Consider the following 19,425-nt stretch of genomic DNA (forward strand, 5'->3'; position numbering starts at 1 on the left):
TAATGCAAAATAATTGATTTTATTTAAAATAAAAAGCAAAACCACAATCATCTGAACAAGACAATTAGGAGTATCCCAGCTCTGCTGGATGGGGTGATAAAAGCAGCTAACGGCAGTGGCAGGGCTTGGAGCCGACAGTGTGACTGTCAAATCCATCAGTTAAGCTCTTTCCTTCCCCCCTTTGCAAGGGGGGATGCCAAAACCCTCCCATTACAATTAGCCCACACAGGCATTTCATATTCAGTCAACACTCTTGCTTCCTGCCCCACGATGGCTGGGGATTCAGGGAGAAAAAGGGTCTAGGTTAATTATGAAAGAGGTTGCTGTCCTTCTCCTAAGCATTTGGAGAAGCTTCATGTAACTGAGAAGACAAACTGGAGCCAACATAGCCGAGCTGGAAAGGGGAGGAAGGTATGCCAGCGCTTCCTCAGCATCACCTGCTCCCCCAGCACTTGTGCAGAGAACAGGTGCAGAGACTGGCACTGTTGTTCACATCTACAGTTCTGACGGCGTATTTATTTGTTTACTCCTGAACTGTCACAGCAGACAAGCCTGTATTGGTTACTAGACTCAAAAGCATGGCCAGAGCTCACAAATCTCTCTACCTTTCACCAGAGCAGGCAGGACAATTGACACAGATATGCACAGTACAATCAGGAAGCTCATGGTCCAAGCCCAGCACGCGGCTCTAAGCCTGTCCCTGGGGAAAAGGGCAGCCCACAAAACACCAGCAGGCTGACTAAGTGTTGGCGGGGCCCGAGGCAAGGCAGTGCTGCTGCTTTGGGGCTCAAGGAAATGAGGGGCTCATCGGCTCTGGACCACAGCGGCCTGCTACATCCAGGGGCTCTACAGTACACAAAAGCGGTGGGGATGGGACAAGAGACACGGATGCCCCAAGAAGCACAAGCCTGAGAAGTGAGAGCACAAAACCCACTCCCCTCCCCATTCAGCCTCCCACAAACGTGCACCTAGGCACAAGGCAGGCACAGTTTTTAACTTCCTCATTCCCCCAGCCTGGAACGAGGGCCTGGGAAGCACCAGCTCTCCCCCTTCTGTCAAGGCCAGTGAAGCTGACCCCCTGATAAGGGATAATTTAATCTAGTCCTGTTCTTAAGCATCCTGATCTAGCAGGACACCCTGTTTAGAGCAGACCATGAAATGCCAATAGTTAAACTCTGGTGAAAACAAAATGCCTTGTTTTGCTACCATTTATGTACCACACAGCAATTCTGGAAGGGCCACCAAAGACCACCATGTGGCCAAGGGTGCTGAACAACATCCCCAATGTTTTCTGCTACAAAAAGCTAACACCAGGTTAGGAAGTCTCAGTTTGCTTAGGATGTCTGGAACACTTTTTGTGGGAGGACGACTTCAAAGCATCTCACACAGTAATTACATTTCAGCCTCACAACACCCCTGTGAGGTAGGTATTTTCCTCATCTACTAAAACAAAGACAGAAGCTCACCAATTCGGCTGAGGCAAGAGCCCATAAGTGGAAGAACCAGAGATCCTAGGAGTCACGATTCCCAGGTAGCTAAACAGATACACCTTTGTTTCAGATCAGAAAGTGCCTTGTGAAGAAGTCAGTACAGCATTGCTGGTATCATGATGCCTGCAGTCCATTTCAAACACACCACTTTTCTGCAAGGGATGTCAAACAAGCAGGCTTCAACCTGAAAGTGTTTTATTTCACACCATGGAAGAGCTCATAGGCACGGAAGAATACTCTGCTCTGGATCTTCCCACTGTGCTTCTGGTGGTAGAGGTGCAGCTTTCCGAGTACAGCAATCAGGCTTTCACACACATCTAAGATTTTAAGACTGCAAAAACCGAACCACGCACGCTAAATGCAACTGCAAGCTACAGCATAAGCCATCTTACTGGCATGCTGTCAAGCCACCGAAGAGGGTAGTGGACAGTTCTTTGAGGGAACCTCTCATCATGACAGAGCTGAGACCTCTAAGCCTTCACACCTCTCCAGGCCCCCATGTTCTTCCAAAAGGCAGCAGCTGCAGCCTGCTCTGTTTGAGAAGACATACAGATTGTGCAGGCTCCCAGGCTGTTCAACTGGGCAGGAAAAAAGGCAACCTTGGCCAGAAATGCCAGGAGTTCGAGAAGTTGTTTTTGTTTTGTTTAGTTTTTTGTTGTTTGTTGCTTTTTTGGTTTTTTTTTTTTAGAAAAAAAGAAGTAATCCTGCAGAAGAATCTACAGCACTCTACAGAGCAAGTGTGTTCATTTATGCCTGGCTATCACAGGGAATCCAGGAGTCTGGACAGCTGAATAATGTACCAAAAAACCTTCCCTCTCTCCATTCTTCCACCACCATGCTGCTCCTACACAAAGTGACTGGCACAGAAGATTCAGAAACAGAAATCCTGACAAACATATTTAGGATTCCCTTGTACAACAGGATATGGCCTGGTCTCCAAGAAGAGAGTGTTTAAATAGGAAGAGACAAGGTTAAAAAATAAAGGTCAGAAAACCCAGACAAACAAATGTTCTGGGGTCCATCAAACACAACATGTATAAGAAAGTCACAGTTAAGGCTGCAATCTGCTTTTTAATTCTGCTACCTGTGCCTGGGCATTATTGCATGTTGACTGCACACACACCACTTCTGTTTTCAAGGTTTCTCTCCCAAAGAAAGAAGTGAGATGGAATACCTATCTCCTAGGTCTCAGGAGAGCACCCAAGGAAGCACCCCAACACAGCTAGCTTCTGGCTGTGCTGTTCAGCTAGAGAAGGATCACTTCCTTGCAGCACGCCTTCAGCCAGCCAGACCTCTTTCGCTGACACTACCAGCACAAGCCCCTGCTAAAAAAACCCAGCAGCTCCAACAGATCCCTTGGGGATGAGAGCTTTACCCAGCATAACACAAATGCATCTACACAGACTTAAGCAACACAGCGCATTTTTAAAAAGCATAAAACAACAATATGTCCCCCTCCCAGTCCTTTAAAATTGGCACTGCAAGTTCTGGAAACATCTGAACTCACAGCTTCAAAGAAAAGCCATTTAGGTATGTGAACCACACTGGCCTGAATGAGCCCACAGCCCTGTAACTGCTCGGTATTTAAAGCCCAGCAACTGTTATATCAGAGCCAGACATTGTCAGTCGTTGCCTCGTGCTAAACATCATGCCTGCACCTAAAGGATCGTAATTACTGGCAAATGCTGGCTTTTCCCCCCACAGTTTTTGCTGTGCAAGAAATCCAGGATTCTCCCGCCCCATCAAGTTTCCGATCGCAAGGTGCTAGTGCATCTTTGTTACCAGTCATCATAACAAACACAGAGCAAAAGTAAATGGACTGTTGCTGGTTAAGGTGTTGCACCTTAGATGTATGCATGTAGATTAAGACCATGAAAGATGCGGTCACCTCCACTGAAGTTGCTTCAGTGTCTGGAGCATTCATACCACTTTCCCTTCCTGAAGTTCTGGTGCAAGATCCGCTGGACGTTCAGACAGGCCAAAAGGGCTGGTGTTCCTTTCCTCAAGTGTACAGGACAACATGTAAACATATGACAGTGTCAAAGCAAGGCAGGTTTTTACATTTACCTGCTGGTTTTAAAAAGAGTTCTTTAAAAACTGACCGTCGTCTTCCTTGCCAGTTACGTGAACCATTAAATACTTGGCATGTCCTTACCCAGAGCTGGGTTATTAGTGCACTCACTTGGGGCGCAGAGGGGACAAAGCATTGCACAATAATGTAGAGTCGGGGCATTCCCCTAGAAGTTATTAAGGAGCCAACCTTTGACAGCACATAATGAAGATGGAGGTCTGGATCAAGGAAGAGTGACAAAAAGTTAAGGACTGTGAGAAACAGAAGCAGAAGGGGGCAGAACAGAGCTGGCTGGCTGCTAATGGAGCTTCGATCGGCAGCTGCCTCTAGGCGAGTGATGTCATCTCTCAGGGGTAGCTGCGGCCTCCACAGGATTCCCTAATCCTGTCAAAAAAAGTACAACTGTCTGTCAACAACTATAGCACTCTTCTCATATCGGGACACAAGATCACAGCATAACTGCATGCTTATACCTCCTACAGAATTGTACAAGCTAGGTAACATTTTACATTTGGAACTGTTTCTATCCATTTATCCATCACAGAAAGCCACCCATCCTCACAGAGTGAAACAACCAAGGTACAGGAGGAAGAACAGTGAAACCTGGAAAGCAAGTGATCTAAGCAATGTGCTAATTTTTAATATTTAAGGTATAAATTTCAAAGTTTGAAGTGCAAACAAAATACATGGGATTTTCAGAAGAACATTTGCATGTGTGCTCTGCATTTTACAGCTTTTAAAAAAAAACCCAACCAACCAACAAAACAAACAAGGTCTGCAATAAGGTTTGTTACGATCTGCTGCTCATTGCCTGCCTGAAGTCACACTGGCTGCTGAAATAGAATTTGAGAATGTTGTAACAAACAAATTGTTAAAGCCTCCAGAGCAAAATAAGAGTCAGTATGGTTCTCTCCCACTTTTTAATGATGCTCTGTACTTGTAATTCAATTGTACTCAGCTATGAGCAACTCCTGAAAACAAGAGAGCAAGATAAATGGTAACACAGGAGCAAACAGGCCTTCAGGCAGTGCCCTACACCAGGAAGTCAGGCCTGTTACTGGGAATCTGGACTTCCCCAAGTAGTTCCTTAGCAGACCACAGAGTAAGCCACCACAGCACTTGCATCTGTGCCAGACCTGGAGCATCCAACAGCGCAGTAACTAGACAGCAGCTGAATGCAGGCAGGCAGCTAATACAGCAGCATCGGTTAACCAAACTGCAAGAAGCTTGCTTAAGATTTTTGGCAAGTCTCTGCTATCTGAGGAAAATGCTTCATTTACCAAAGAATTTCTAAGTCCCGCCATGCAGTATACTCCCAGACTCCCAGTGTTTCACTGCTTTTAATCTCACAAGGCCAGAGAACTGGCTCCCTCGGCAACTTCACCCTAAGTAGTATCTAATGCTGGTTCTGAAACGTTAATATTCCCTCCCTCCAGATTGACTAGCAACTTGCTTTTTTTTTTTTTCTTCCTAAAAATACCCAAACACCCAAAACCAAAGGTGAACAGAAGTTTGGGATGAATTTTGCCCGTAACAAATAAACAGTGGACCAAACTGAAATAATCCAGGCAACAGTGAGAAACCCTACAACTACTTGAAGGTTTTCCATTTGGACAACAAAGCATTGAAACCTGAGTCTTGCCTGATCATTCCTCATCTTTAACTGTTTACTGTTCACTTGTGCTCTCTGAAGAGCGCAGTTAAAATATCCCACCTCTCCCATTAAACAGAACTAAAACCAAATACTTCCCTCTATTAAAAGAGACAACTAGGAAAAGTAATAAAACTGTTTATTTAATAAATAAAAAACTTAATTAAAAAAATAATCAAGAATCTTAGTTTCCAGTGTGGAGCAATTAAAATAATTCATGGAGGGAAGATATCACCACTGGCCAACTGCTTTACGCTTTGTAAGGAATCTCTCACTCGCCATCCCTCTGTCCTGATGTATCACCCTATCTGAAGTCAGCCAGCTCTGCCTTGTATTGCCTTTTGCTTGTTTAAAAACAACAGTTGCCATTAGGTCACCTGGAGGAGCTTCGCTCTTTGCTCACACAGTCGTCCTGGGAAGTTGTATCACCATTACCCATCATGCTGCATGTTCTCCTTTTTTTCCTCCGGTGCATCATCCCCTCCGTCTCAGAGCCAGAGTCACACTGAAACATGAAGAGATGAAACCATAATTCAGAGAAACTTAAGTAAACTGTTTGTGCTGTGTAATTCACCGTAAGAGCTACCTCAGCAACCCTGAATAATCAACATTCAAAGCATGTGCTATTTTAGATAAGACACATGAAATCAATTTAAAATTAAGTGTTTAAAAATCAGGAACAGGTACATTCTTCGATTTCATTACTAAGTTGGCTCGGGGCAAGACAATGAGTGTGTTCCTTCTGGCTCCTAGAAGGACTTAATTTTCCGAGAGCAGAATCCATACCTTCTGAAGGACTTGGGTGCCTAGAAAAGTCCACTGTCATAATTGACAGTCTGTTTTGGATCTTGTTCCCCCTCCCCATTTTTAAAAACATTAATTTTGCAGCCATTTTACACAAGCATGGCTTAGCTGAGTGACAGATTTATTACAATACATATAAAGATCAGACAAACTGAATTCATTTAAAAATACAAAGAGGGGCTTCACCAAACAGAACCAAAGGTTCCTCCGCCATGTGGATCTGTTTAGTTGCTTTCTATCAATTTTTTCCTTAAGACAAGAATATTAGGATGAGGACCATGATCAGGTATGGAAAAAAAACGATCCAAATGCAGGATATGGATGACCTACTGTAGTAAAAAGCATTACCTCTGAATCAGAGTCTGAGGAGCTGGAACTTGAGGAACTCGAAGAATCACTAGAACTATCGGAAGCAATACCAGTAGATTCTTGCAGGTCAACTGAATCAGCCAAGGCTGCCAGGTCAGGATGTTCCTGCTTTAGGATCCTGAATACAGTTGAAATTTCAGAGTCAGCCTTTGAACAGTAACACTACACATAAATGAACAGGGTATTTTTGTTTTAAATAGAGAATATGAAAAGAAAGCTACTAAATCTCTCACCTGTACCACTTCCGTGACAATTTGGGTCTCCCTCTTACTGTCTTGTGCCACACCACAGGGAAGTTGGTACAGCTGGCAAAGTTTTGCGTGATGGCAATGGTTGTGTCAAGATTGAGAACTACATGCCACCAGCCACCTATAAACATACAACACCAATGACCGTTTCTGTCTACACAGCAGAAAGCAAGTTCAAGAACAGTTGTGAACACTTTTCCCATAGCACAGGTGGAAATTGGACCTTTTTGTCCAAAGCCAGGTGAGGATGCCACCATGTCATCTTTCCTCAGTCTTATTTTGGCATTTGCTCCAATGCTTTACAGGTTCTTGTTACAAAAGACTGCTACTCAATGCTCTGACCAAATTATCCAGCTCACAAACAGTAACGAGATCTGACTTGACAGCAGCACACTGGCTACTGACAGCTCATTTAATAGCAAGAGCCATTGTAACCCAGACTGCACAGAGACCCTTTCTGTTAAGCTGGAGAGCCCTTTCCATGCTGATTTAGTAAGGTTCTTATGACTACAGACTAACCTTTCATTTAAAAATAGATATAAAATTGTTTCCCCACACAGTATAAAAATAGACAGTGGTGTTCTTACTACCCACTTATAACCTCATAAAAAGACTAAGGAAACGGTATAATGAAACCCAACAGCTAAAAATCTTAACAGAAGGTAACTGAGGAGTCACTAGTAAGTGCCAAGACAATCACAAGGCACTCTTCAAACATGATGTCAGCTGTATGTATGTATGAGATCAGCCATATGGACAGAAGCTATGGGCCATGCTGCACAAAAACGATGCAACATTTAGAAGTTACAATTTGCCACTGAACTCACCTGCTTTATCCACCAGCCATCTCACCTCTCAGTTACAATGGACGCACAGTGCGTAGCCACCCAAAGAGAATGGCATCTTCATCAGATCTTTCTTTAGCTTTTGCTTTCAAATGCAAGATGAAGCATAACCACAGAGAGGTGGGTGGAAGGTGTTGGTGCTTTTAAGTAGTTCTTTTCCCACAACTAAGACAAATTAATATGCAGTCAGACTACCCAGGCTACAAAATTCAGTCATGAATTTGCTTCAGCATATATAAATTCAAAACGTTTTTGTCTAAGAGTAACTAGTGCTCAAATACTTATTATTTTATGCCTTGACAGTTTCCTATTATGCAATTTAGTTCAGGATCACATTCCTGCAATGCTGCAACTCAGGTCCCATTTGTTTTGTCATCCATACAACCTGCAATCCTATGCTACAAGCCATTCAGAAAATAACTGAATAGTCTCGAAACGCATATCACAATATATATATTCCTTTTGAAACAGGTCAGAATACTTTCTTTTGTAAGAGACGGACCAGATAACAAAGCTGAAATATTCTCTTCATCTCTACCACACACAAATGTTAAAAAAATGCTTCTCCCTCCCAGATTTCCGTACTGGAGAGATCCGTACATACCCGGCACGAAGACTGTCTCGCCTGGTTTCTGTAAAATTTCCAGGGGTTTGAATTCAGGGGGCCAGGTGGGGAGCTGTGTCCTAGGGTAGATAACACTGAACCAAGTGATAGCCTCATCCTGCTGGTTCCCTCCCTCTTCTCGCGTCACTTTGATCAGCTCTCTGGGAGTGCTGGTAGGGAACAGGCACCAGCGCTTATGTCCCTGGACTAAGGCATTCCACGCACTAGTTCCCAAGGGATCGATGTGAATTCCTGTTCCAGAACGAGGTGGGCCCATCACAAACCATCTGCATGGGGGGTGGGGGGAATAAAATAATCTTTTAGTCAGAGCAAGCAAGTAGCTACCTTCTCTTTTCTTCCTATTAGACAGAAAATTACAGCTGTTAATTTTACATACAGTTAATTTTACATACAGTTAGAAATCAAGGTAGTTACTGTTCATTCATTTACCTTCTTGAGATTGTTAGGCTCACACTATAGCAAAAAGATGCAACATGTGCTTAACCTAAAAAACAACATGAACTGGGACAGGAATGACTCTGGGACAAGAAAGCAAAGATAGCTTTTTATATTTCACAGTTGTATTTTGTTTTAAACAGCTTGTCAATAAAATATATAGTGATTTTAAAGTTTATGAATGATTGAAACACAACAGCCTGCATTAAGATTCTTACTATGCAGGAGGATTCTCCTAATCCTATGGTTTTCTAAAATTTGCTACTCAAAGAGATCCAGAACCACAGAACAATGAGAAACTAACAAACACCAATACAAGTAAGGAATTGAGCAAAGTTATGCAACTGTGGCCTCTCTCTGTGCCTTCTGTTCACTTAAACAGGCTTTTCATTTTAACATTTAACTAGATGGAGCTTATTCTCCAGTGACCATTCAGGATTTGGTGTGTATATTCTCATTCCCTGTTTGCAAGGTTTACTTCTCCCAGTGGAGAACTTTATCTACTATACATGCTTAACAACAGACTTTAACTGCATGGCTGACAGGCAGGGGATACCGAGCAAGGAGTTCAAAGGTTCAGGAAACATTGCAAGCTCTCCATCACCCCTTTCCAATGCAGGTGCAAATTAAGCTGTTTTCAAGTATCATTTGCTAGCACCAATTGTAGGCCTTTAAGTCTGGTTACCAAGCTGTGCTCTTCCTACTTCACAAAGGAGCCATATAAACGTAAATAAGCAGGTGTCTGTCACTTCCATTGTCAATTCAGTCTTTAGATTCATATTAGCCTTAGAAAGCTAATTAAACCACAAACAGAACAGCCAAAGCTTTCACTAAGAAGTCAGAAGAAATTACACACATAAAGATCTGTCTGGTACACAGACGGATGCACTGTTCAATACCATTTTTTCTAACTATAACCTGAATTACACATGCAGAAGATTTAAAAACCCTTATTTAGCAAGGCTATCATTTACCAGCATCTTCCTCCAGGTGCTTAATTTACAATGAACATAACCTAGTTTGCCACAAGACATCAAATTTACCATTAAAAACCTCACAACCTGTAACTTCAATTTAAAATACACCCCCCCAATAGTTGGTTCAGTAAATAGCTTCAAAAAATTACCGCCTTTATTTAAAAAGGAACAAATCAAATAAAGATGCTCTAAACAGCTTGTGTTCTTATTTTAAGATCTACATGCTGTCACAGACCTTTCAATCCAGAGGTCAATCTGTACAGTTCATATCCTGATCATGTGATTAGAAAGCACCACTTCCTGATGGATTTTCCATTATGCTCTTAAACTACTGGATAGTCTTCATCAGTTTCTGTATCTAGATGAAATCCCTAACTCTAGGAGGCATCAGTGTGCTCTCTTGCATCACTCATCTCTCAAACTACAAGAACTTCGAATAGCAAGATCACAAGTAAGGAGCTCAGCATGTGCCTGTAGGTGGGGAGGGTGTGGGGTAGACAGCAATATAAGTGAGTCACAACCAGATTATCTGGTTTATCTATAAAGATAAATGATTCCCAGTTCTCTAAGTGTATTCAGTTTCTACTAGAGGCTACACCTGGTGTGCTTTTGCATTTTATCACAATATTGTACATTCTTCCTAGAAATGAATTATAAAAAGGGTCTGTTACAACACTGTAACAGTGTTAACACCACCTACTTCAGTGGTCTTTTAACAGATTAGTTTCCTGCTTCACTCCTGCTAAAGCACAACTGGACTACAGACATGCGAGAGAGCACAGAGAAGAGCACCATTATTCATCACTTGTTCTATTTCATTTTAACTTCCCCCCCATCACAGCCTCATGCCACTTGAAGGGCAAGGCATTCTCTGACAATTATAATGTCACTGTAAAGATTTTAATTACTTTGGAGGGCTCACGTTATGCGTGTACTGCTATTAAGTGTTACATTAACACAGGCAGAAAATTGTTTTGTCTCTAACAGCGCAAATACAAAGTTGTTGCATATGGACTCAGGGGTGAAGTGTCATCTCAACCTTTTTCCAATCAGACGCAAAAAAGGAGTTCAAAAGACTACACAGAGGTGAAATATCATTTTCTCTCAAAATCATCTGAAGGGGAGTTAATAACTAGTCTCCACACTTCATACTAATCTAGCTTAAGATATTTACCTTACAAGAACTGACTTATAATTAAACAAAATTCCAGACTGTACATAAGCCACTGGTGTACAACCCAGGAGCTAGTCCTCAGGTACTTAAGATTTGAAAGCCAGAAGGCATACAGAGCAAGAAATTAATCTTCATAACTTTCAGTAACTAAGTTATTTTTAAATCTAAGAAATACGGTAAACTGACTTAACAAAACGCAAAAAATAAAAATAACCCCAACCACCAAACCATAAACCCATAGCAATGCTGGTGACAAAATCAGAAATTGTGATACACAAATCTGCCCTTCCCCCTCTCGGGGTTATGGATGTACACTCATTTTGAAAGAGCGGATGTAAAACTAGCACTTTGTTTTATATAAGACAATCGTACCTATTTAGGAATAGCTAATGAGATGGAAAATACCTAGTCTTATCTTGGTGTCGCTGTACTGTACCTGTAAGGTGGCCTTCGTTTCTCCCCTGCATACTGGAAGAGATCATCAGTGAAGAATTTGGGTACTTTGTAGTCCTCCAGGAGTTTCCTGCGCTTGGGATGCTCTCCATAACTGCTGTCAAAGATGTAGAGTGGGCTGTCATCACGTGTGGTTTCCATATACTCTATGTAGTATTTCATCTTCATCTTCACAGAATAACCGTCATTGTCCTCCCCACATTTGAACTTCTGGTTCCTATACTTGCGCTTCAGCCGTTCCAGAGTCCACTTCTCCTGGGCAGACCAGCCAGCCTGAGCATTCAGCAGGACTACAGGCTTGTAAGGTTTTTCATAACGCTCAACAAATTCATCCACTGTTAACTGGAGTGCATCTGCCCTCTCCACGTTATCCTGTGAAACCAAGAGCAGAATACAGAACAGATATTAGGACAGACTAACGGCCTAGAACAGTGCTTTCTAAGTTTGTGTGGAGAAGCTTTGCACTCGTACTTTGCAATACCCCACGAGGGTATTAAGCAGCCTACATATTATTTTAAGCTCCCCGAGGCTGCAGTTCTATTTCGCATGCCCCGCTCCTTGTGCACACCATCAACATCAGCAGCTGGGCACTCCCCACCGAGTTAATTCTCCAGACGGCGAGGCCACCCGCCCTGCCCTTTCGGCTACACACCCCCTACTGCATCTCACCCCCCTCGCCAACCCCGGAGAAGGTGCCTGGGAATTACGTGGGCACTCCGGCACTGAGGGTGCCCATCCCACCCTGGCGGGGCCCTGCACCGGAGAAGGAAAAACCGCGGATGCTGCTTGGCCTCCCCCTCCCCGCCCTAATCCTCTCCTTCGGGGTCTCCACCCCAGCAACCCCAGGGAGCCCTGCCAGCCCTGCGGCAATCCCGGCCACAAGAAAGCGGCCTTTTCCCCCTTCCCCTCAGGAACCCCCTAGTCAGCACCCCGATTCCCCTCAGGCCTCCCCCTTCCCCTCTGAAACCCCTCAGTCACCACCTCCATTCCCTTCAAGCCTCCTCCTTCCCCTCAGGCACCCTCCGATTCCCCTCGAGACTCCTCCCTCCTTCTTCCCCTCAGGTCCCCGTCAGTCACCACCCCCATTCCCCTCACGACCCCCTCAGTCGCCCCTCTCCCCTCCACTTCCCCTCAGGCCTCTCCCTTTCCCTCAGGACCCACTCAGGCACACCCCCCCCCCATTCCCCTCAGGTCCGCCCCACTCCCCTCAGCCCCTCACCCGTCCCCCACTCCCCCTCAGGCGCGGCGGGGCGGCGCCCGGGGCGCACCTTGCAGGCGGCAGGGCTGAGGGGGAAGGTCTCGCAGTAGTTGTGGCGGGTCCAATCCAGCGAGTCCTTCAGCTCGGGCCGGGCGCTGCGCTTCGCCTCACGGATCCGCTTCTTGCTCTTATGATTCATGGCGGCGGTGTCGGCGGCAGCGTTGGGGACCGTCACCATCCGCCACCGCTGCCCCCGGCGCTCCCCAGACCTCGCCCCGCGCCCGGCCCGGCCCCGGCGCACCCGCCGCACCTTCGAGAAATTTCACCCCCTTGCCGCCGCTGTCGCCGCGGCTCTGCCCCCGCCGCCCTCCTATTGGCTCGCTGCTCCGCCGTCTTCTGCCGCGCCTCGCCCAACCTCCGGCGCTGATTGGTCGAGGCGAGGAAGAGGGGCGGCTGCGCCGCCATGTTGGGAGGAAGGGTGCTGAGGGTGAGAGGGAGGGAGCGCTAGTGCTGGTCGCCCTCGGCCGCGCTGCCCCGCGCTCGCTCGCTGCTGGAGTAGCCCCGGGAACTCCCCGCCGCTTCTCCCCTTCCCCCAGCGGGCCCGCGCTCCGCCCCCGCCGCTGCCCTGAAGACGGCGAACCGACCGCGTGCCAGCCAGTTTTCGTGCGGGGCTGACGCGGTGCCCCTCACGGCACCGAACCGCCCGTACTGCCACTGCCTCGCCAGGGCACCAGCGCGGGCGGGAAGGGCCCGGTTTAACCACGGCACTGGGCGGAGACGGCTGGGAGCGGCGGGCCAGGCCGCGCGGTGAGCCTCTGGGCCGCCGCCATCAGCCCCCACAGCGGCGCGCCGCGTGACGCCACGGCCGGCCAGGGCGCCGATTGGCCCGCGCGGCCTGGTTGGGTACGTGGCCGCCAGCGATTGGGCGGCGGCGCGGCCATGGGGGAGGCGCGGCGGCAGCGGCGGGGCAGCGTGCGGTGCTACCGCTTCGCGGAGGGGCCGGAGGTGCTGGCGCTGCGCATCCCCCAGGTACCGCCTCCCCCGGGCACCCCATCCTGCGGGGCACCCGATTCCCCGCGGCACCGCCTTTCCTGGGCACCCCATCCCCCGGGCACCCCATCCCTGGAGCACCGGGCCGGCGGTGCACCCGTCTCAGTGGCAGAGCAGGACCCACCTTCCCAGCGCGGCGCCCGGTGTGTTTCAGGTGCTGGACTCGCAGTACGGGATGTACGTGTGGCCCTGCGCCGTGGTGCTGGCCCAGTACCTCTGGGCCCACAGGAGGAGCCTGCCCGGCAAGCGAGTGCTAGAGGTACCCCGCGGCACGCCCTGTCTCTAGCCGCAGGGGACGCATCCCCGCTTCGGTCCCTTTCACCGGGCTGTGGTTTCAGGTCGGTGCAGGCGTGAGCCTCCCCGGTGTGGTGGCTGCCAAGTGTGGGGCCGAGGTGATCCTGTCCGACAACGAGGAGCTGCCTTGCTGCCTGCAGAGCTGCCGGCGCAGCTGCCTGATGAACGACTTGCCCCACGTACCTGTCATAGGGCTCACGTGGGGGCGGCTGTCACCCCAGCTGCTCTCACTTGCTCCTGTAGACATTATCTTAGGATCGGATGTCTTCTTTGACCCAAAAGGTATGTTAATACTCTCAGCTATCTTCGATTTGTGACAAACTAGAAGGACTTCACATCCAAGCAGTACAGGGAACACTGTCAAGATACCAGGTGACAGCCTTTGTGGCAGTACTGTGCTATCGAACTTGCAATTCTTGGGGTAACAGCTATAAACACCACCAGAGGGTACATGTAGAAAATGGACTAACCAGCTAACCCCTGAAGGCCATGCTTCTCACATCTCTCATAAGCGGTCAAGTCTTGTATTGATTTTTAGTGTTTCATATCACCAGGCATATTTAACTATACCTGGTATCTAGAGACTAACCAAGACTGCTTCATTTCCCCCAAACTACAGATTTTGAAGATATTTTAACTACAGTTTACTTCTTGCTGGGAAAGAATCCACAAGCTCAATTCTGGACTACTTATCAAGTCCGGAGGTAAACTTTTGCATATTTAAGACCTGAATCTTAAGTCCTGTCTCCCCATCTTAGCTCTTAAAAGAGCATTAACTTCTTGGGAGGCACCACTGCATTCCAGAAACATTCATTGCAGATTGTGATTAGTAGAGTAAATCCTAGGGGGAGCAGACAGAAGCAACCAGACCAGAAAATAATCCAAGAACCACCAGTTTACTGTTGGCTAGAAAACTGTTACAAACTCAGTCTTGTGAACTGTTGCATTTAAGTTTGGTGACAATCTCCTGTAATTACTGCAGAAGTTACAAACTTGTGTTCACACACTGGTATTTCCTCCCCCAGTGCTGACTGGTCTATCGAAGCCTTGCTCTGCAAATGGAAACTGAAGAACACCCACGTTCCCTTACATTCATTCAGTGCAGACAAAGAGCACTTGGCAAGCTCTTCTCTACCAGGAAGACACACAATTGAAATGATGATCATCTCACTGGCACAATCAGATGGTACTTAAGTTTATTCCACTTGTTGGTTCCAATACAAGATGATACTTAACTGTTTACTGTTGCATGGATCTGCAGAAAACAATCCTGTTTACAGCAAACCTCATGCATAATTTTTTGGGAAGCAGATCGCCTTAGCAATAATTCTTGAAACATGCATTGTAAAAATAAAGCTGTTTGATTGTTCAGCTATGGCTTTTGAGAAATTTGTGCTCCTCCCCAAAGACCATGTAGTAAGTAGTTCAAAGACTCAATTCCATTATGTAAGCCACTACACAACATAGCTTAAGAACCTGACAATCCACAAGATCCAACTTAAAATACACAACTTCAGCTATGAAGAAAAGTTAACTGCACTCTTTCAAGATAAAAAAATATCCCCATAAAAATCTGTTTCCCAGGACTGAGGCTCTTTCCCAAAGATTCATATACAAAAGCCAGCCCCTTCGTTTTTGAAGGAATCTGCATAGACTGCCACTGACCATGCAGTCCTGGAACATACAAACTGTTTTCTCAATTTATAGAAAAGTACTTTTAATCCTCAATCAAGCCAGATTGCAAGTAGTCAGATGTTTCCATTCCCATTTAACATACATGCATAAAGTTAACAAAGCAATACAGTAACCCTTGACACATGATGGTTGAAGTATACATTTCATTTGGTATCCAAATCAAGGAAAAAAAATCATCACTGTAAGATTAGCTACCATCAAGCAGCAGGCCTGTTGAATCAGGGCAAGCACACAGCAAACAATTCATACTACTCAGTGTATATCTTCCATAACATCCAGCGGACCTGTCTGAATCTGTTTAGTCTGGTGTGCAATACTCTCCATACAAGATTTGGGTTAGTCGCAACACAAGTTTGCCCATAGAAATTTAAAAGCAACCCCAGTGGATAAAATTCATAAGCAGTAGAATGCATTCAGTTACTATACAGAAGTTAAACATTGACAATAAAATTGCAGAAATCTTTTCAAGCCAAAAATAAGCTGACTCGGACATTAAGTTGAGAAAAGTTAACACAGAAAAATGTTTAATTTTAACTACAGAGACAGTGGGTATAGTACAGAATGTCTTAAGCAAAAGATACACCAATCAGTACTTACAAAGGAATGAACCATTTCTTTTCTTAACATTACATTTCTCTATGTAAGTTCATATATGTAGGTTGGTAAGTTTTACCATTCTGGAAAAAATAAGGTGTGTATATCATCAGCTAGATGTGCTCACTGTATGCTCCATTATTTTTACGCAAGGCCCGGGTGACTGGAAGTGCAGTTGTCAGGCATTTTAATTAACTGGACAGCCATTTGTTTCTGCACGACAAGGCATCGTTACACAGGAGCAATCAGGAGAAAACAGGAAACAGCCAAGCACTCTGCACTGCAACACGCCACCTTAACAGCTAACCAGCATTACTCAACTGCTACACAACTGCGCCTAGTGCACAAAAATACATAAGAGAAGAGATTAGAATTGAGTCTGATAAAACAATCCTTTCAAATATCAACTGTCACCTGAAAAGATTTCTACCAATTTGAATTTGAAGATACTATTTGAATTCAAAGTAAAAAAAAGCATTTACAGTTAAGTTTCAAATTGAAGTTTTGCAAAATTTTATTTAAGGAATGAAAACAAAATTGAGGATACTTTGACAGAGTTAGCTACTCGGCATATAGTGGCTGCATGTTTCCTCAGTATGAAACTGGAAGCAGCAAGTTATCATCAGTTTTAATTTCAAATAAAAGTCAGCACTATATAAACAAAAATGAAGTTTTACCTCAAATATCCAAGCCAATAATGAAATCTGTAGTCGTTCACTTCACTAAATTACAAGAAATTTGAATAACAGCAACAAAATGGCACATAAAATGTAAAATCTGCCACTTGAGGCGCAACTTAAACAAGTAAAAAGTTAGACAAAATGTTACAAAATAACCTTTTCAACAGCTGGTTGCTCGCCAGGGGTCTCTCCAATGGACTGAAGACTCAAGCGATCTTTTCCCCCCAAAGGCGTCCTTTATGTAGACTCTCATTTAGCTGATGCATCTAGGTTTGAAGAAAAAAAAGTTCAGCCAGGTTTCTACCTTGTCTCTTTTGGGTGTGTGGATGACTTCAGGTATAATTCTAGTTGTGTTTCAACTGGCTTTGCCTAATTTAATTAAGTTTTAGGAATTTCCATTATGTTCCACCTCCCCCCATGTGTTGCTTTACTTCAGAGGCCAAATACAAGGTTCTGTCAAAATATTTAAAGAATAAACATCAGGCTGTAGATCAAACCACCATTAACTTCAGCCTGTTCAACAACAGATTATTAAAAGTTATATAAAAGTTTTAAAACTAATACTTCATAAATAATTAAACTCTAATTAGCATTCAAAACAGAAAATGTGACTAATTTTGCTACAATTATCTAACTCCACACCTAGCTTAGGCCCTTTCCTTTTAAAAATAGGACCAAACAGTTTGAAGGGTTAAAGACACACTATCCTTTCCCCACCCGGTGTATCCTTAGATGCCTCTTCAAGGTGTCGACTTGAGGAAAAACTAGTTTCCATGGTTGTCTCGTTGCAAGGAATTTGCCACTTTTCTAGAACAATTACCTCCAGTCAGTACAACGGCCACTGAACCGATCTTCCATTATAAAAGGATAGTGTATCTTTAACATTTAAAGACAAACCTGCTCCAATACACGCCCACAGAAACTGGTCCCTGGAGGATCAGCCAAATCAGTTAAAATCTGCAATACTGGCCAATATTCTTTTATCAAACAGGAGACCGCAGCTTTAAAGGGGAAAATGCAGATGTTGGATAAATACAGTAAGAAATAGTCATTTTCATCATAGGTTGCGTCTCATACAATATTTTACTAAAACCAAGCCATTAATTTTTCAATAAAACATTTTCTCTGTAAAAAAAAAAGAAATTTCTCCGTAGAAAGCCCTTCGGTATTAATTTCCCTAAACCAATAACCAAAAAACACTGCTCAAGAAAAAAAAAACAGCTAACAATGTGCCCCATTAGGATTCACTTGCTTCAGGCTATTAATACTCTAAGAACTACCCAACACCCCATCTAAGTGCTATAATAAAGTAACATGCAACATGTGCTGATCCCGAGGTACATTACCATGTTCCTAGGAGGATACAGCTCCTTCTTCTTCTGGAGACTTGGGAGGGCTCTTAGACCTGGATCTAGAGTTGGATTCCCTCTTTGAGGCAGGGGGAGGGCTTCTAGATCTGGACCGGGATCTAGACCTGGACCGGGATCTGGAGACAGATGAGGACTTTGACTTGGATCTCCTGGCAGACCTGGACTTCGAGGTGGAGCGAGACCGAGAGCGTGTGCGAGACCGGGATTTGGATCGACTGTAGCGGGACCGACTGCGGGATCTAGAGCGGCTCCTGCTTCTAGACCGGCTGCGACGGCGTCTTCTAGGGCTAGAACACACCAGGAAGAAGTAAAATAAAAAAGGACGTTAGAAGTTGAACACTTCAACGACTACTTTGGGACAGAGAAGGCGGAACGGGACCCACGTGGGCAAGAATATGAGTGTTAAGAGGGCGCCATTGTTCAGAGTGAGTGGCCGGGGGCTAAACGTACTACAGGGCGAAACCCTTCCGCTCCGAGGGAACTCCACGTGCCTTTGCTACTAACGGCCTACTCTCCCCTCCGACCCCACCACTAAACTCCCTCGGAAAAGGAAACAAAACCAAGCGGCCCCGCCGAGCGGGTGCGTGCCTAAGCCCTGTGTTCCCTGCTTTATTACTGAAGCTCCACTCCCCCTCGCAGCCTGCCCGACGCTTACCTGCGGCTGCGGCGGCCGTAGCCACTGCTCCCGTAGCGGCGCGGCGGCGGCCCCCGCCGGCTATGGTGCGAGTCGGGGGGGCGGCCGTAGCGGGCCATCTGCACGCGCAGCTCGCGGCCATCCAGCACGGCCCCGTCCATCGCGTCCATCGCGTCCTCGGCGTCGCGTTTGTCGTGGAAACGGACGAAGGCGAAACCGCGGCTCTCCTTGGTGTAGCGGTCCCGGGGGATGTAGACGTCGCCCACACGGCCGTACTTCTCGAAGACCCTCCGGAGCGTGTCCGGGGACGTACGGTAGGTCAGGTTGTCCACCTTGAGGGACGTCATGCCCTCCACGTCCGGCGGAGGGCGCCCGTAGCTCATGGCGGGCAACAGCCCCCGAGGGGCGGCGGCGGCTGAGGAGAAGAAACCCGAGGGAAGGGGGGCGAGTCAGGAGACGGCGCGGCCCTGAGGGGTGGCGCCTCACACCGGAGGGGGGGCGCCGGAGCGGCGGCCCAGCAGAGTCCAGCAAGGAGGAGAGCTGCAGGGCATAGGGGAAGCGCCGCGGGGTCCTCAGCGGAGAGGGAGGAGCGGGCACCCACCTCTGGGATCCGGGCGGGAAGCGGCCTAAGGCCGGAGCGGAGACGAAGCGCCAGCAACAGCCGCCCCTGCCCGCTGCCGCGAGGAAATGAGCGGGGCGCCGCCCGCGCGCGCCTACTTAACGCCACAAAATGGCCGACGGCGACCCGGAAGTGAAAGTGCCGCGCGG

General features: G+C 46.4%; 3 protein-coding genes across 11 annotated transcripts; 1 reads left to right on the plus strand and 2 right to left on the minus strand.

Annotated features, from left to right (window-relative positions):
* Positions 1 to 12,705, minus strand: JMJD6 (jumonji domain containing 6, arginine demethylase and lysine hydroxylase). Its single transcript, XM_080395206.1, has 7 exons — positions 12,411 to 12,705; positions 11,126 to 11,514; positions 8,083 to 8,369; positions 6,619 to 6,754; positions 6,365 to 6,503; positions 5,590 to 5,717; positions 1 to 3,945 (listed from the first exon to the last, which is right to left on the minus strand). The coding sequence occupies exons 1-7, from the start codon at positions 12,576 to 12,578 to the stop codon at positions 3,909 to 3,911; spliced, it is 1,284 nt and encodes a 427-aa protein (XP_080251332.1). The 5' UTR covers positions 12,579 to 12,705; the 3' UTR covers positions 1 to 3,908.
* A 105-nt stretch (positions 12,706 to 12,810) lies between these two features.
* Positions 12,811 to 15,055, plus strand: METTL23 (methyltransferase 23, arginine). Its single transcript, XM_080395266.1, has 5 exons — positions 12,811 to 13,369; positions 13,545 to 13,649; positions 13,729 to 13,966; positions 14,304 to 14,388; positions 14,710 to 15,055. Exons 1-5 carry the CDS (start codon positions 13,280 to 13,282, stop codon positions 14,876 to 14,878), a joined length of 687 nt encoding a protein of 228 aa, XP_080251392.1. The 5' UTR covers positions 12,811 to 13,279; the 3' UTR covers positions 14,879 to 15,055.
* An 821-nt stretch (positions 15,056 to 15,876) lies between these two features.
* Positions 15,877 to 19,408, minus strand: SRSF2 (serine and arginine rich splicing factor 2). Of its 9 annotated transcripts, none has more exons than XR_013929433.1 (5): positions 19,259 to 19,408; positions 18,679 to 19,072; positions 18,000 to 18,310; positions 16,810 to 16,919; positions 15,877 to 16,310 (listed from the first exon to the last, which is right to left on the minus strand). XR_013929433.1 is itself a non-coding variant. In XM_080395277.1 (4 exons), the coding sequence occupies exons 2-3, from the start codon at positions 19,038 to 19,040 to the stop codon at positions 18,007 to 18,009; spliced, it is 666 nt and encodes a 221-aa protein (XP_080251403.1). In that variant the 5' UTR covers positions 19,041 to 19,072; positions 19,259 to 19,408; the 3' UTR covers positions 15,877 to 16,919; positions 18,000 to 18,006. The 9 variants fall into 9 exon arrangements, 4 of the variants coding, with proteins under 4 accessions (XP_080251403.1, XP_080251404.1, XP_080251401.1 ...); XR_013929434.1 differs by adding an exon at positions 17,551 to 17,654 and having other exon boundaries at positions 15,877 to 16,919; XR_013929435.1 differs by having other exon boundaries at positions 17,551 to 18,310.
* Between the last annotated feature and the right edge of the window lie 17 nt (positions 19,409 to 19,425).

Source organism: Falco punctatus (genome assembly GCF_963210335.1).
Source record: "Falco punctatus genome assembly, chromosome: 1".
Classification (NCBI taxonomy): Eukaryota; Metazoa; Chordata; class Aves; order Falconiformes; family Falconidae; genus Falco; species Falco punctatus.